The 13,102-nt window shown below is 52.1% G+C and overlaps 4 protein-coding genes across 4 annotated transcripts; 3 read left to right on the forward strand and 1 right to left on the reverse strand.

The window, feature by feature from the left end:
- Positions 1-328: 328 nt before the first annotated feature.
- On the reverse strand, positions 329-1,907 carry BO86DRAFT_395144 (OTU domain-containing protein; the record flags this gene model as incomplete). The annotated part of the gene is made up of 3 exons (XM_025673277.1): positions 329-1,111; positions 1,164-1,591; positions 1,682-1,907. 3 exons carry the CDS (start codon positions 1,905-1,907, stop codon positions 329-331), a joined length of 1,437 nt encoding a protein of 478 aa, XP_025532407.1.
- A 1,677-nt stretch (positions 1,908-3,584) lies between these two features.
- Positions 3,585-5,106, forward strand: BO86DRAFT_352948 (FAD-dependent oxidoreductase; the record flags this gene model as incomplete). The annotated part of the gene is made up of 5 exons (XM_025669506.1): positions 3,585-3,794; positions 3,853-3,990; positions 4,056-4,159; positions 4,217-4,320; positions 4,384-5,106. The coding sequence occupies exons 1-5, from the start codon at positions 3,766-3,768 to the stop codon at positions 5,104-5,106; spliced, it is 1,098 nt and encodes a 365-aa protein (XP_025532408.1). The 5' UTR covers positions 3,585-3,765.
- Positions 5,107-5,363: 257 nt separating this feature from the next.
- Positions 5,364-7,023, forward strand: BO86DRAFT_385360 (uncharacterized protein). Its single transcript, XM_025671089.1, has 2 exons — positions 5,364-6,267; positions 6,340-7,023. Exons 1-2 carry the CDS (start codon positions 5,511-5,513, stop codon positions 6,651-6,653), a joined length of 1,071 nt encoding a protein of 356 aa, XP_025532409.1. The 5' UTR covers positions 5,364-5,510; the 3' UTR covers positions 6,654-7,023.
- Positions 7,024-7,475: 452 nt separating this feature from the next.
- On the forward strand, positions 7,476-8,394 carry BO86DRAFT_112251 (TVP15 family protein). The gene is made up of 4 exons (XM_025665942.1): positions 7,476-7,588; positions 7,668-7,783; positions 7,840-7,929; positions 7,991-8,394. The coding sequence occupies exons 1-4, from the start codon at positions 7,569-7,571 to the stop codon at positions 8,161-8,163; spliced, it is 399 nt and encodes a 132-aa protein (XP_025532410.1). The 5' UTR covers positions 7,476-7,568; the 3' UTR covers positions 8,164-8,394.
- The last annotated feature ends 4,708 nt before the right edge of the window (positions 8,395-13,102 follow it).

Below are 13,102 nucleotides of genomic sequence, written 5' to 3' on the forward strand. Positions count from 1 at the left end.
CTGGTATGAGGTAGAAAAAAGATGTGGAGGAGGATGGTGAATAGAACCATGAACAAGGTCTAGTCGCGTCGCTAGTAACATGCACGAAGCAGTCATATGCAGATATGCAGATATGCAGCAGGGTATGAAGAAGAAGAAAAAGTAAGCAAGGGCCCAACGCTCTAAAAGGCCCTAAACACCCAACGCGCTTGATAATGCAATAGCCAGAAAATGGTGCCATGTATCGAGAAAGTAAATTGGTGGTCGTTAGCTTCGTATGCGTGAGTGGTGACACTCTGCTAATTTTGAACAGGGTTTGACGACTGGTATGAGGTGCGTGTGGTTGATCTTAACCGGCCCTGGGAGGGTTGCGACTTTTTGACAGTCGTATGCTTCGTCGCAGCGTGGCCTTGGGCTCTTCACTGGGTTCACTCGACTGTCGACTAGTGGTTTCTGTAGGAGCGGGAGCTGCCGTTCGAAACTTAATCTTGAGCTTGGGGTCCTTCTTCGAACGATCGTTGCCGTCAGTGGTTGGCTCCGAGGAAGAACTAGTGTCAATTTGCTCGGGGGTCGTGCTGCCGGTGGACTGCTTCTTGGGCGCAACTGTGTCCGGACTGACCCGCAGTCGCAAAGAAACGAGATCGTTCTGATCATCTCTAAAGGCAATTCCAACGGTCACGTCGGGAAGAATGCGTCGTTTACTCTCCCGAGCCCGCGTGCGCTTAACGGCAGGCCGGGGATTCTCTTCAGCCTCGCTTTCGTCCGCGGAGCGTTTGCTGCCCGTACTGAATGGAGATGAAGACCGCGAGGACGGCTGAAGACGTGACTTCATAATAGCCTTCGAGGTGGGCGCATCTGCTTCGCTACAGTTGGCGTCTTCACCGATCAGATTGATGAAAGCCCGGTCAATATTGCCACGGCACTGTTGCAGCATGCCCACAATGGTCTCGCGGTCGTATTTGCCTCCGAGACCCTCCTGGATGGCCGAGATCTTCCACGGGGTGGCCACGTCTACGACAGTCGAGCTGGCGGAGGAAGCTTCCTCCTGACGCTCTTTGTCAATGGGTGCTATAGAAGGTGGTCCAGTATGCGGCCCGCTCGTGTGTCGGACCGACGAATAATGATGAAAATCCTACGCGGGAGGGTTAGAACTTCACCTACGCCATAGTGTTTGTGTTACTTACGTGAAATGCGATATGCACTTTCTCTCGGTGCTCATCGGTAGGTGCGTGAACGTCGCGGAAGTTCTGGATTCCATACATCGTGTAGACGTCGACATCCCTCTTGAAAGACTGACAGAAGGCCTGAATCTCTTCAGCGCCACCCCAGACGCCTTTCTTTCGCGATTCAGCCACCTTAGTGTCGAAGCTACGCTCCTTGTCCCGGGCCGAGAGGGGCGCGGGACTGGCTGATGACGAGGAGCAATAGGTTTGCCTGGCTGCTTTGGCTGCTGCCCGGCGTGGTGCCCTGCGTTCTCCGCCAGCAGCAGCTATGAAGCTCATGAAGTAGTCCTTGTTGGCCAAGATGTGATCCGCGAGACGAACGCGGATTTGGTCAGCGTGGAGGAAGTCGCCGTACAATTGATCGGAAAGGGCATAGTACAGGCAATTGCCTACAATTGACGGTCAGAAAACAGGGCACACTAGAGTAAGAGCGCCAAGGGACAAGCTCGCTGGCCAATGGCGGGCGAAGAGCAACGTACCGTCGCCCTCGGTCGGGAGCGCATAGAGCCCTAGCTCGTTGAGACACGGAATCTCCAAGCATTCGGCCTCGGCGGCCTTTTGGCGCGTACTTTTAGACGATTTGGAGGTCTTTGGTTGTGGTTGGGGTTGATTGCCCACCGACTCAATGGCGGGAATAGTGGAATAATGCTGACGGGGAGCCGCGACTATGGGCACAATTCTGCCACCGTTCGGAACGTCCGCCATAGTTGGTTGTAGTGTCTGCTCGACGAGATGCACTCATTTGGGGAACGAACAACAAGATACAGAGAGGTCCGTCGAGCAGAGAGAGAAGATAAGAGAAGAAGAATGTGGGGTAGGGAAGAGAGAGAGGAGAAAAATAGTCACTATGAATATAAATGAGGAGGGAGAGGGGGAGGGGGGAGGGGAGGAGAGAAGGGAAGAAAGTGTTATTCAGGCAAGGAATAAAGTAGTGAGTGAGTGGTAAATGGGAAGGAAGAAAAGGCGGGAGGAAGAAAAGCAACACACGATCTACCGGAGTACACGCGAGACTTTTCTTTTCGGGACGGCGAACTGCGGAGGAGGCGTCTGTTATGCTCGTACATCCCTCTTACCAAGGGTTTTTTTCTCGTTACGCTCCGAGATTAGAGGCGGTGAGCTAATAATCATCGCATGATTGGGTCATTCACCGGGACGGTGGTAGTCGATGACGAAAGGTATACCGAGATATTACCAGGTGGTTACCAGGTGGTTACCTAGTACTTACCTACCAGTAGTACTCGCATTCAATCGAGTCTTTTTGCACATCCGCGGGGAGCGGTCACTCCAACCCAACATTCAACCGGTCAGAGCCATGCCATTGTTCCAAAGTTCCTGTCAATACACATTCATCTCTCTTCAATGAGGGGAGGCCACCTCATTCAGACTGCCTGCCCACTTTCAATGCCCAGAGGCCTGAAAGACCCTATCGGTAACGGGCTCTGCAGATCGGTAATCAGTACTTACTTACACTACACACTGTCCCATCCCCACAACACCCTCCGAGTCCATCAAATGAGGACGCGTTCCTTACTGTAACTTACAACCTCCATCCATGGATTGCGCGCTTCATTCATCCTCAAATCCGATCCCACAACCGAATAAGCGTGATAAAGTAGAGTGCACTGCCCTTGATCTCGGAGGGAAATCTTGAAGAAAGCACTTTAGCACTCAAGCACTCAAAACACACCGCCCAATTCACATTAAACGGTTGAAGCGCGATCGCCCCCCGACGCGACTCCGCTATTGGATCCTTCTGCGTTGTTTGTGCATGAAATGACCTGTCGGACGGTCTATTGGCAAGGACCTGAAGGTCCGGAGTAGCAAGGCTGCAGAACACGGACATAACTGCCTGTCAGCGAGTCAATTGCTCCGTTCCTGGGCGTATTGTTGCCAGATCGATGGCAGCAGGCGTCCCGCTGCTTCGCGGACCAGATTAACTTCATTGCTATTTGGCAAAGACGGCTTTCCACTCGTTCCGTGATCGGACTCCAATAGTAATGCTGCTGATTGATCTAGTGGAGCACGGGGCCAATTTGAATGGACCCTGCCTGTGCTTTGAGCCTTTGACATTTTAGTAACACCCCATCTCAAAATGATTGGCAGGAGTGAGATTGACCTCGCGTTCTAAATTCTTTATCAAAATATGACGTCAGCGCGATTGAGTGCGTGTCGCCGAAACATCCTACGTATCGGTAACGATCAAGGAACACTACTCCGTACCTAGATGCCCTATCCTACCCTATCCAGTCTTGATGCCTGAGGATAGGATTGTAGCAGTCCGGCTTGGCGGGAAGCCCCCCAGTCTAGTTAGTCCCCCGGCTGAGCGGGGGTGGCTCTCTCTTATCAATCCGGACCGCATCCCAGTTGCCCGCATGCGATAAGCTCTGTTTGCGCAGGGGAAGCGTTATTATTCCTCGGTTGACAGACCTGACTCACAGCAACTTACTGATTGACTATCGACCAGCACACTCTCTTACAATCCTTCTTTGGCATTCTATATCTTACTCGAGAATTACGCCTTCTATTGAATCGATACGCTCACCACCTACCAGTAGCAGTTTCAATGGCGACAAACAAGATCGTGGTTCTGGGGTATGCTTGGCCCGCCCCGCCTGTTGTCTGCGCTGCTCATACTGATCTCTGGTCCCAGAGCCGGGGTATCTGGTCTTACCACTGCGTATATCCTTTCGAAGGACCCCTCGAATAGTATCACCGTCCTCGCGAAGCATATGCCCGGAGACTATGACATAGAATATGCCTCTCCATGGGCTGGTGCCAATTATCTCCCGTGCGTTCCTCCAGAAAGAATAATGATGGCAAAGAGTCCCGGCTTACTGATTTACCATCTGTCAGTGTGGGGAAGCGTGGAAGTGACCATGAGAAATGGGAGCGCAACACCTGGCCAGCATTGAAGGAGCTGACCGAGAAGCACCCTGAGGCAGGACTTCATTTCCAAGGTATGAATATCACCTACCCACCTTCCCATCCTGCCATTATAGCTAAATGGCCTATAGAAACAATCGTCTACAACCGTACCAAAGACCAAGGCTCCGCAACCGGGGACTGGTTCTCCGAACTGGTGCAAAAGAACCCCTGGTATAAGGATGTTGTACCGGACGTATGTTCCCTTGAACCCGCCCCATTCGCCTCCATACAACCCTAGCTAACAAACCTGGACCAGTTCCAAGAAATCCCGGCCGACCAACTAGCCCCGGGCATCGACAACGCCTCCAAATTCACCTCCGTCTGCATCAACACGGCAATCTACCTGCCCTGGCTGGTGGGTCAATGCCGGCGCAACGGCGTCGTCTTCAAGCGCGCCGTGCTCAAGCACATCACCGACGCCGCCAACACGCCACACCTGCACCACACGGGCCACAAGCCCGACGTGGTCGTGAACTGCACGGGCCTGGCGTCCCGCACGCTGGGCGGCGTCCAGGACGCCAAGCTCTACCCGGCGCGCGGGCAGATCGTCGTGGTGCGCAACGACCCGGGCCAGATGGTCTCGATCTCCGGCTCTGACGACGGCGACGACGAGGTCGTCTACATGATGACGCGCGCCGCGGGCGGCGGCACCGTCATCGGCGGCTCCTACCAGAAGCACCAGTGGGATCCCCTGCCGGACCCCAATCTCGCCGTGCGCATCATGAAGCGCGCCGTCGCGCTGTGCCCCGCGCTGGTGCGCGACGGCCAGGGCATCGAGGGCCTGGACGTCATCCGCCACGGGGTCGGCCTGCGGCCCCTCCGCGAGGGCGGGCCCCGCGTCGAGGCCGAGCGCATCGACGGCGTGGCCGTCGTGCACAACTACGGTCATGGCGGGTTCGGGTACCAGGCCTCGTTCGGGTGTGCGGAGGATGCGGTCGGTTTGGTGCAGAGGGTGTTGTCCAGCCGCGCCAAGCTTTAGTTATTTGCGTGCATATATACTTGCATGTTGCATGTAGATTGAAAATCCAGCACTTATATCCATATGTCAAACCCACGAATCTCCGAAATAGTAAAACCGCTATAGACCATTGCCCCAAAGCCCCAAAGCGCCAAGCGTCCGCGTTCCTCGGGCCTCCGGACAAACACCTGACAGCGAATGGGGGTGGACCGGGGAAGTTCTTATTTCATGATGACGCCATCATCGCACGCGGAGAAATCATACGAGTACCATCAATCCAATTCCCCGGACTACTCGCTTGTAAAAAACGAATTCTTCGAACCAAACAATCGCATACTTAGCATTGCCATTTACGTTCATCCTACTCCCAACCAGGCCAAGTTTTCTTTACATTAGGTGAATACCTGGGTAAATCGGCCCCCGACATGAAGTACAAATCCCCGCAGGTGGAGGACTATCCCGAAACGGAGGACGGTACGCCCATCCCTCTGAAACGCAAACGCGATCAGAGGGATGTTGGTGACGAGTCGGGTACTGGGCAGGCTAGCGCTGGGGGCGGGCAGGAACGTGACCAGCCTCCTAGCAAGGTTGTTAAGAAAGATGCGGGGAGAGGGGATGATGCTGAGGAGGGGGTGATTGAGGATGTAGCGGAGGAGGAGGACGATGGGTATGATGGGCAGGTTGAGAGTGTTGGTGATGATGATGGTGAGGATGCTGCTTTGGAGCAGGATGCTGAAGGTGATGAACAAGAAGAAGAAGAGGAGGAGGAGGAGGAGGAGAAGGAGGTCGATTCTGGAGAGGATGAATCAGAAGAGCGCACCCCCGAAGAACCGCAAAGCCCTACAACGATAAGCAAGCCGAAGCTGCAAAAAGCCGTCCAAGACTACGGGCGTCCACCGCTCTACGGGACAACGATCGCGGAGGGAACCCTGCACGGCTCACCAGAGACACTGCTCGCGATGGTCATCGATGCGATGCTCAAGTCGCGTCCGATCTCCCATGACCTTTCGCAGTGCGCCGTCAACCATCTCATCGAGGTCGGGTTCCATGATATCCGCAAGCTGAGCGAAAGCAGCTGGGAGGAGCGGGCGATGGCCCTGAAGGATGGGGGCTACAATCGGTATCGAGAGCAAGGGGCGACGAATTTGGGGGAGATGGTGGAGCTGGTCAATGATAAGTATGGTAGGTTTTTCCATCCGATTAGCAATCTTCTGGCTGGTGTTTTTGGCCTGGGCTAAGCGAGAGGCACATTAGCGGGTGACCTCAACAACCTGCTGAAGAAAGCGAAGAACGACCGGAAGAAGACCAGGCAGCTCATCAAGGAGATCAAGGGTCTTGGGGATCTGGGGGCGGATCTCTTCCTCAACAATGTCCAGAGCGTCTGGCCCTCGATGGCCCCGTTCCTGGACGGGCGCAGTCTGGAGACGGCTGATAAGGTCGGGCTGGGCACGGACTTGGAGGCGATCTATGCGGAGCTGGGGCGCGACTGTGTGAGTATGAGCCGGCTGGCTAACGGACTGTCTGCTGTCAGGCTTGAGAAGAAGCAGGGTGATCTCATGGCGTCGTGAATGTCTACTATACTGTACCGTGCTGTGTTCGCACAATTTGTGTATGCGTCGACTGAGCGAGGAGTATGGCTTGACATGCTCACGGCTTTGCAGGATTAGTTGAGAACCGCGCCTGTCATGTTTCACAGATACTGTGACTTCACCATTATACAGCGCCTGCGGGGATTGTTCAGTTATCAGATATTTGTTGCATGGGATCTGAAAACGCCCTATCCTCTCACAAAGCGGATATCATGGCAACCTAGCGTGAGGTATGACGTCGACGGCTGTAGCGACGCCAGACTGTTTTGTAGCCATGATAGTGTGAGTTTTTTAGGCATTGAGTAGTGACAGGCAGATGCGCATGCAGGCCTCATTAACAGAATGATATTCTTGCCAACATGAGCCACCAATATTAGACAAAAGTAGCTGGTAGAGATGATTTCCGACGACCAAACATGGCCTGGTTGCAATCTCGCGTGGATGCGATCAGATCCGGCGATTGCTGAGTCATAGGTAAGGTTGGCCTTGGCGGACCCGCAGCTTGCGACAGCGCGACAACTCGAGAGAGCTTAAGCCTCACCATCTCTCCGATCTCCCTTCCGCACTCTCCGTCTCCTTCATTTCCTTACTGCTGCCTGCTCAGGTCTCTTAGTACACGAGGTGAGTTTGGATTGCCCTTGATATTGCTGGCTGCGGGTCGGAGTCAAGCTTACTGACTCGACTGTCTTTCATCTAGCCACTCAGGTATGACTGATAGGCGACAACAGCTCGTCTCCGCCGCTGCCAGGTTCCTTTGAGCGTTGAATTCCAACTTACGTGATTGCTCTATAGACACTCTTCCCTCTTCCGACTTTAATCGGCTACGTCTGCCACCAAAACGAAAGTTTCACTACCATCCAGTATATACGCAGTTGCGTCGACCCAATCGCAAAAATGGATCTCTCGAACATCTTGTACGTTGGGCCCGCTGTTTCCCAGATCCATCGTCGTCATCACCGCAAGCACAAGAACTAACGAGACTCTAACACCCAGCCGAATCGTTAACATCGTCGTTGGCGTGCTCATGGTCTTGGGTGGTATTTCCCAGTTCTTCCCTGCGTCCATGAGCTCCATCATTGTTGGCGTCTATGTGATTATCTTTGGTCTCCGTAAGTTTCATCCCATCACCACCGTGGAATAGGGCTAGACTAACCGCGATGCTCAGTTGTTGGTGGATTGGAGTTCCTGCCCAACGTTCCCGACTACGTCTACCGCTACGCGTCCTTCCTGTTCTCCTTTCTGGGACGCGGTGGCTGTAAGTTCGCGCTGCGTTGGAGATAAAACTTTGCATGTGTTGCGCTAACACCAGGAACCAGTCTACATCTTCGTCGGGTCGATCCTGTTGCACGATAACGTCCTGCGCTATATTGCGGGCTCCCTCGTCGGCTTCATCGGTCTGGGATACATTGCCCTGGAGTTCATTCCCTCCATCGAGCCTCCGTCTAACATGCGCGAGACTGACCAGGGTTGGGGCGCTGAGCAGGTCTAAGCATGGTGCGCGTGTTGCGGGAACAGTTGGGTGATGTGGCCTCGCGTGATGTCTGCACACGTGCTCGGATAAAGGTTGTTGCTACTCAAGTCTGCAGCCGCGGCCCTTGTCACCACGAACGCGCAAGCGTCGGGTCATGTCAGTTCAGCCTGTTCGGAGTATGACCGTGTACGGCCGGCGGTAAAGTGATAAACTTCTCTCTTTATCCCTCTTATTTGAATGCTTGATGATCGATTGAGTTGCGACGAATTGAATATGGGTATGCGAGCGATTGCGGAAGGTTGGGGATTGAGTGGAATGGGCTCCGTGAGTGAAGCGGTCCTATGGACCAAACCCACACTGTGCCAATAACTCTAGATATATGGTATTTTCTTCCTAGCCCTCAGTGGGTGCCGGATATGTGTGTACTGTACTGTACCGGGGTATCTTTTTTAGGTTTGGGGTTCGGTGATTTATACCAGCATGGAATGGATTTTTTTTCTTTCTTTTCTCTTTTTCATTCGGAATCTTGTCATGACTGTCAATATCATTAGCCTTGCAGCAACTGTAAATGAACCGTCAGCTCTTGAGAAGGTACTTGATCGAGGTCTGAGCGCTGGCACTATAGCCGGCTATAACTATCACGGATTGTTTGCTTTCTTGGTTCCAGGTCCTCTCATGTGACGATGGCATCTCTACCTAGAAAGACTCACGAGTCCTACTCGGACAAGGATCCCGGCATATCCTAGACACCATGTGAGCTGATTTTCCGCCTCTCCGGTTGAGTTGAGGGGTTATTGCGCCTATCCCGGAGATTCGCTGTAGCTAGCCATGGGTAGGCCGGATCGCCTGATGCGGGTGAAATCTGTCACTAGGGATAATCGTCGATTATGGTCTCCGGATATTCGGACTCTGCTGAACCGGGTGCTCGTACTCCAGACCTCGTCGCGGGGGACGATAAAGCTAAGATACCATAGTCCGTAGCGTCCGCAGTAGACCAGGCTCGCTGCAACGAGGCCATGTGCATCTTGAGTAAGTTGTACATGCCCCGAAAGTGGTGGATATTACAAATGTCACCACGAGTGCATAAAAGACATAGGCAAATTAGTAGGTGTGCATTACTGACGTATATTTGAATCTCGATTTTTGGTCAATCGGCCTCGCGCTCAGTGTTCTAGAATACCATGCCGATCACAATGAGTTGTTCATTGGCAAGGGTACTTTTGTCCGGAGATAAGCTGAGCTGACCATCTTACATACTTTACGGAGGCAGAAAGTCGGTCTGGCAGATCGATAAGTCATGATAATCAGTCTCCCGGTGGCCAATTCAGACCACGTATCCGATCATCATTGTTACACTTACACATACTTTTTCCAGCCTCGAAACCGTAACAGGTCCTGTGTTTGCAAGATACCACGGAGAGTCGAGCCCGTAATTTTACCCCTGTTGCTACCCTGCTGCCTTGAGGGGGCTCGACCTATCTTCTTTTGCCTCGAACCGGGAATGATCGGGCGCTGGCTGCATGATGATGGCTCAATTTCCACCGATCACTCCGCCGTATATACCCTGACTAGTAGAAAGCATCTAACGCCCATCAAAACTCCCGACAAGTTCCTCCGTATTAGACACACAGATACAGTATCTTCCAGACCACCCAAGTTACCGTCTGTATTTTCAGGGACATGTATCATCGCGTGGAGCTGAAGGTGTTGGATCGGATGTCGCTTACGGAGAAACCTTAATTGATTGCTGCTGCCTTTCGTCCCAGATCCAGATTCGCCTTGCAGTGCGTTGTTGGTGACCGTGTAAACAGCCTTACAGACACCCCAGCTGAAAAGCAGCAAGCACCACATGGCTGGGCGCCTACGTAGTTTACCTGCTCCTCTCTCTCTAGCCTAAACCTGCGATTTGGATCGAGATTTGGGGTACAGACAGACAGCAAATTAGCCAGTTCCAGCTATCCTTCCCCGCCTATCGCTTTCGAACAGGCTGTGATCGTTACGCCTCCCCCGCATAGCCAAGGAAGATGTTGGGCGATGGCTGACAGCCAATGTGAAATACTTTAAGCGGACAGCGATCCATTGTAGCTGGATGACTAGATAGTTGGCGGACCCAACCTTGGCCGAACCCCATGAAACTCGGGATATTATTTTAGGGGGGAGATTGGAAAGTCCGTTCTTATCCCCGGGAACCGAGGCAAGGCAAAAGGGGGAGAGGGAGGGGCGATGGGGGAAGAAGGTGGAAGGCTGAGTGAGCATTGTACAGTCCGTGGGTATTTTTGACACGCACGCTGCTGCTGCTGGGTGGCAACTTCTATCCTACTGCCACGCTCCCTCAGCTGTCTCTCTCTTTGCCTCTTCTTCAGTCGTTACAGTACTCACCGTACATCCTACGGAGTACATACATTAGCTAAACCCCCTGCTCGAACTGTTTCAGGACGGCAATTATGGTCCGAGAGCGAGCAACTAAAAGCCGAGAGTCTAGATTAATAATGAACAAGCTGATAAGTTAGGAACCACTAGTAAACCACGTATGTACACCGTAACCTAATTTTAGGTAGCGTCAACCTGCCTGGCAGGTGATAATTCGCGAGGGGAGGGAGTTCCGCAAAGAAAGATAAAAAAGGGACCGAACTAGGGTAATGAATCTGTTTTGGTAATGTAACCGTATCAGATCATCAGAGATCAGATCATATCATATCATATCGCATCATGATATCAATCACGCCAGGTCATACAGAATGTGCGGATTTGCTTTTTTTTCCCCCAACCTTCGGTTTCGTTTTGTTTCTCACCAAAAGGAAAAAAAGGTCACCAATCACGCCATGGACGACGGATCGACTAACAAACAATAGAAACGTCAATCCGGTCTGGTTTGGAATAGATCCATGTCTTTTTGTTTGTTAGTGTTGATCTCGGACGAGTCCATCCGGAATCTAACTATCTGAGTGACAAGATAATCAGTTGCCTAGATCAGCAGGAGCAGAGGTACCTAAATCGGAAGATAGTATGGGATTCGGAGTAGGTTGAAACAAGCGGGAAGCTGGACTACTCGCGCTTGATAGACCATGCCCGCTTGAAGCATCTATGTATACTAGGCTTGATGATCAAATGTTGATTTCATACAGGCACCTATCACAATTCTGATCAACTGGAAAAGGAACCAAGAAGACAGTGGGAGGCATGGCGTTTCCTTGGACTCGTTGATTTGGATCATGATACCACCAAACAGCAATGATCGCAACACGCCTAGGCTGGAACGGGATTGATTATCTCTCCGTCCGGGAAAATCGGAATATGTCAGAGCCTGGAGGACATCCAAAAGGTCCGTACGTAGCTTAGTACCTGTAAACCAACGACTAAAGGATAGATCCAGCCATTCATCAGTTCAGCCCCGTCGCTCGGGTGACATAACGCCAATTCCGGTGGGTTGTAGGAGAAACGTCGGGAGTTGTTTGCTAGTACGGACGGACTCTTATGCAGCCAACCTAGTTCTCACTAGTCCGATGCCTAAGCGGCAGACGAGTGAACTACGGATCTGTCTGCTTTTTCTTTTTTTTAATTTCTCGTTTCCCCGTTTTACGCTCTAGTTGAATACATGAGTTTCGTTTTCGGCCTAGACTCAAAATGAGAAAAAAGTTCACCCACTGCCGAGTGAGTGAAATAGCGCGACGACCAGCATGATACTAGAAGCTCGGAAGACCGAGATGGAATCTCCGGCAGAGCCAATGAGGACGCGAAGAATCTGGCTGACTTGCGAAGGAAATGCGGCGAAGGCCAATCGCCACTCGTGGAATAAGGCTTATTCCACAATCTCGGCGCTAGCGACCGAAGAGGAAGGCAGCAGCCCCGCTGGCCCAGCAGACTAAGCCCTTTATGGTCGGGGTGGAGCCGAATGATTCGATCTGGGGACAAGCTTGCGAGATGAATTGGCCGGAATGGAAAACAAAACGGCCATCAGGGTAAAAAAATGGGAAAGGGAGCAAACTTCCCTATTGCCAATCCATGCACAACCAAAAAAAGTCACCCACATTTTTCTGATCAGCCCAAATGCCACGGTGGTGCTGCTGACAATCTGATTTCCTTTTCCACTTTCGCCTCTGCAGGGCTGTTCTCCTCCCCAAAAGCCAAAAAAGCAAAACCTACTTCCAAGGAAGAACAAGACTGGACTTTTATCGTTCGACACTCTAGTACAGAAAGGGAACTCCCACCCCCCGGTCGTAGATCCCCCTGGGAGATCGATAACGAAAGGGCGGCGACTAGTTGTGATAAGACCACTCTGCTGGGTGTGAGTGACAGCCATCCAGCACTTTGACACCGCGTTCCGATATCCCCAAACGAGCAAATTACACAGCCTTTCGGAACAAAATACCTTACTTCCCAAAACAAAGAAGAAGGAGAAGAAGAAGAAGGCAAAAAAAAAAAAAGAACCGAGAAAAAGAGTCAGAAGCAGAACAAACAGGAAAATCTCCATCCTGGTAAGTAACATGGTAATCGTTCCCCGAGCAGTCTGGCCCCTCTCTCCTTCGCTCGCTCTCTCGCTCTGCCGGGGTTTATCAGTCTCCGGTCATCATCATTAGCATCATCATCATCAGCATCATCATCATCATCATCAGCCATCAGCCACCAAGCCATCAGCCCCAAACAACTTCAACCTTCTTCCACCTTATACCCACTTTTTCTTTCCCTCTCTCTTTCACTTCCTCTTTTTATCAATCTGTCCCCTCGGATCAAATCATATCTCCCCTGATTCTTCTTCCCCTTCCCCTTGGAACTCTTTCCTACTACCTACCCTCACTCTCCCCCCTTCCTTTGACTTAGAGTCTTCCCTGCCTCTCTTGTCTCCCTGCCCTCCTTCCCTCCATCATATCTGATCCGACATTCCATCGCCTTGTATTGATCGCCTTTCACCTGCCGATCTTTACCTCTGCCTCCGCGTTATCCCCTAAACGATCGATCT

Source organism: Aspergillus japonicus (assembly GCF_003184785.1).
Source record: "Aspergillus japonicus CBS 114.51 unplaced genomic scaffold BO86scaffold_3, whole genome shotgun sequence".
Lineage (NCBI taxonomy): Eukaryota > Fungi > Ascomycota > Eurotiomycetes > Eurotiales > Aspergillaceae > Aspergillus > Aspergillus japonicus.

Excerpts from the sequence above, each read along its gene's own strand:
- BO86DRAFT_385360 (XM_025671089.1), top strand. The coding sequence starts at position 5,511 with ATGAAGTACAAATCCCCGCAGGTGGAGGACTATCCCGAAACGGAGGAC. Across the intron at positions 6,268-6,339 it reads GCTGGTCAATGATAAGTATG|CGGGTGACCTCAACAACCTG; the intron begins GTAGGTTTTTCC and ends GAGGCACATTAG.
- BO86DRAFT_112251 (XM_025665942.1), top strand. The coding sequence starts at position 7,569 with ATGGATCTCTCGAACATCTT. Across the intron at positions 7,784-7,839 it reads TGTGATTATCTTTGGTCTCC|TTGTTGGTGGATTGGAGTTC; the intron begins GTAAGTTTCATC and ends CGCGATGCTCAG. Across the intron at positions 7,930-7,990 it reads CTTTCTGGGACGCGGTGGCT|TCTACATCTTCGTCGGGTCG; the intron begins GTAAGTTCGCGC and ends ACCAGGAACCAG.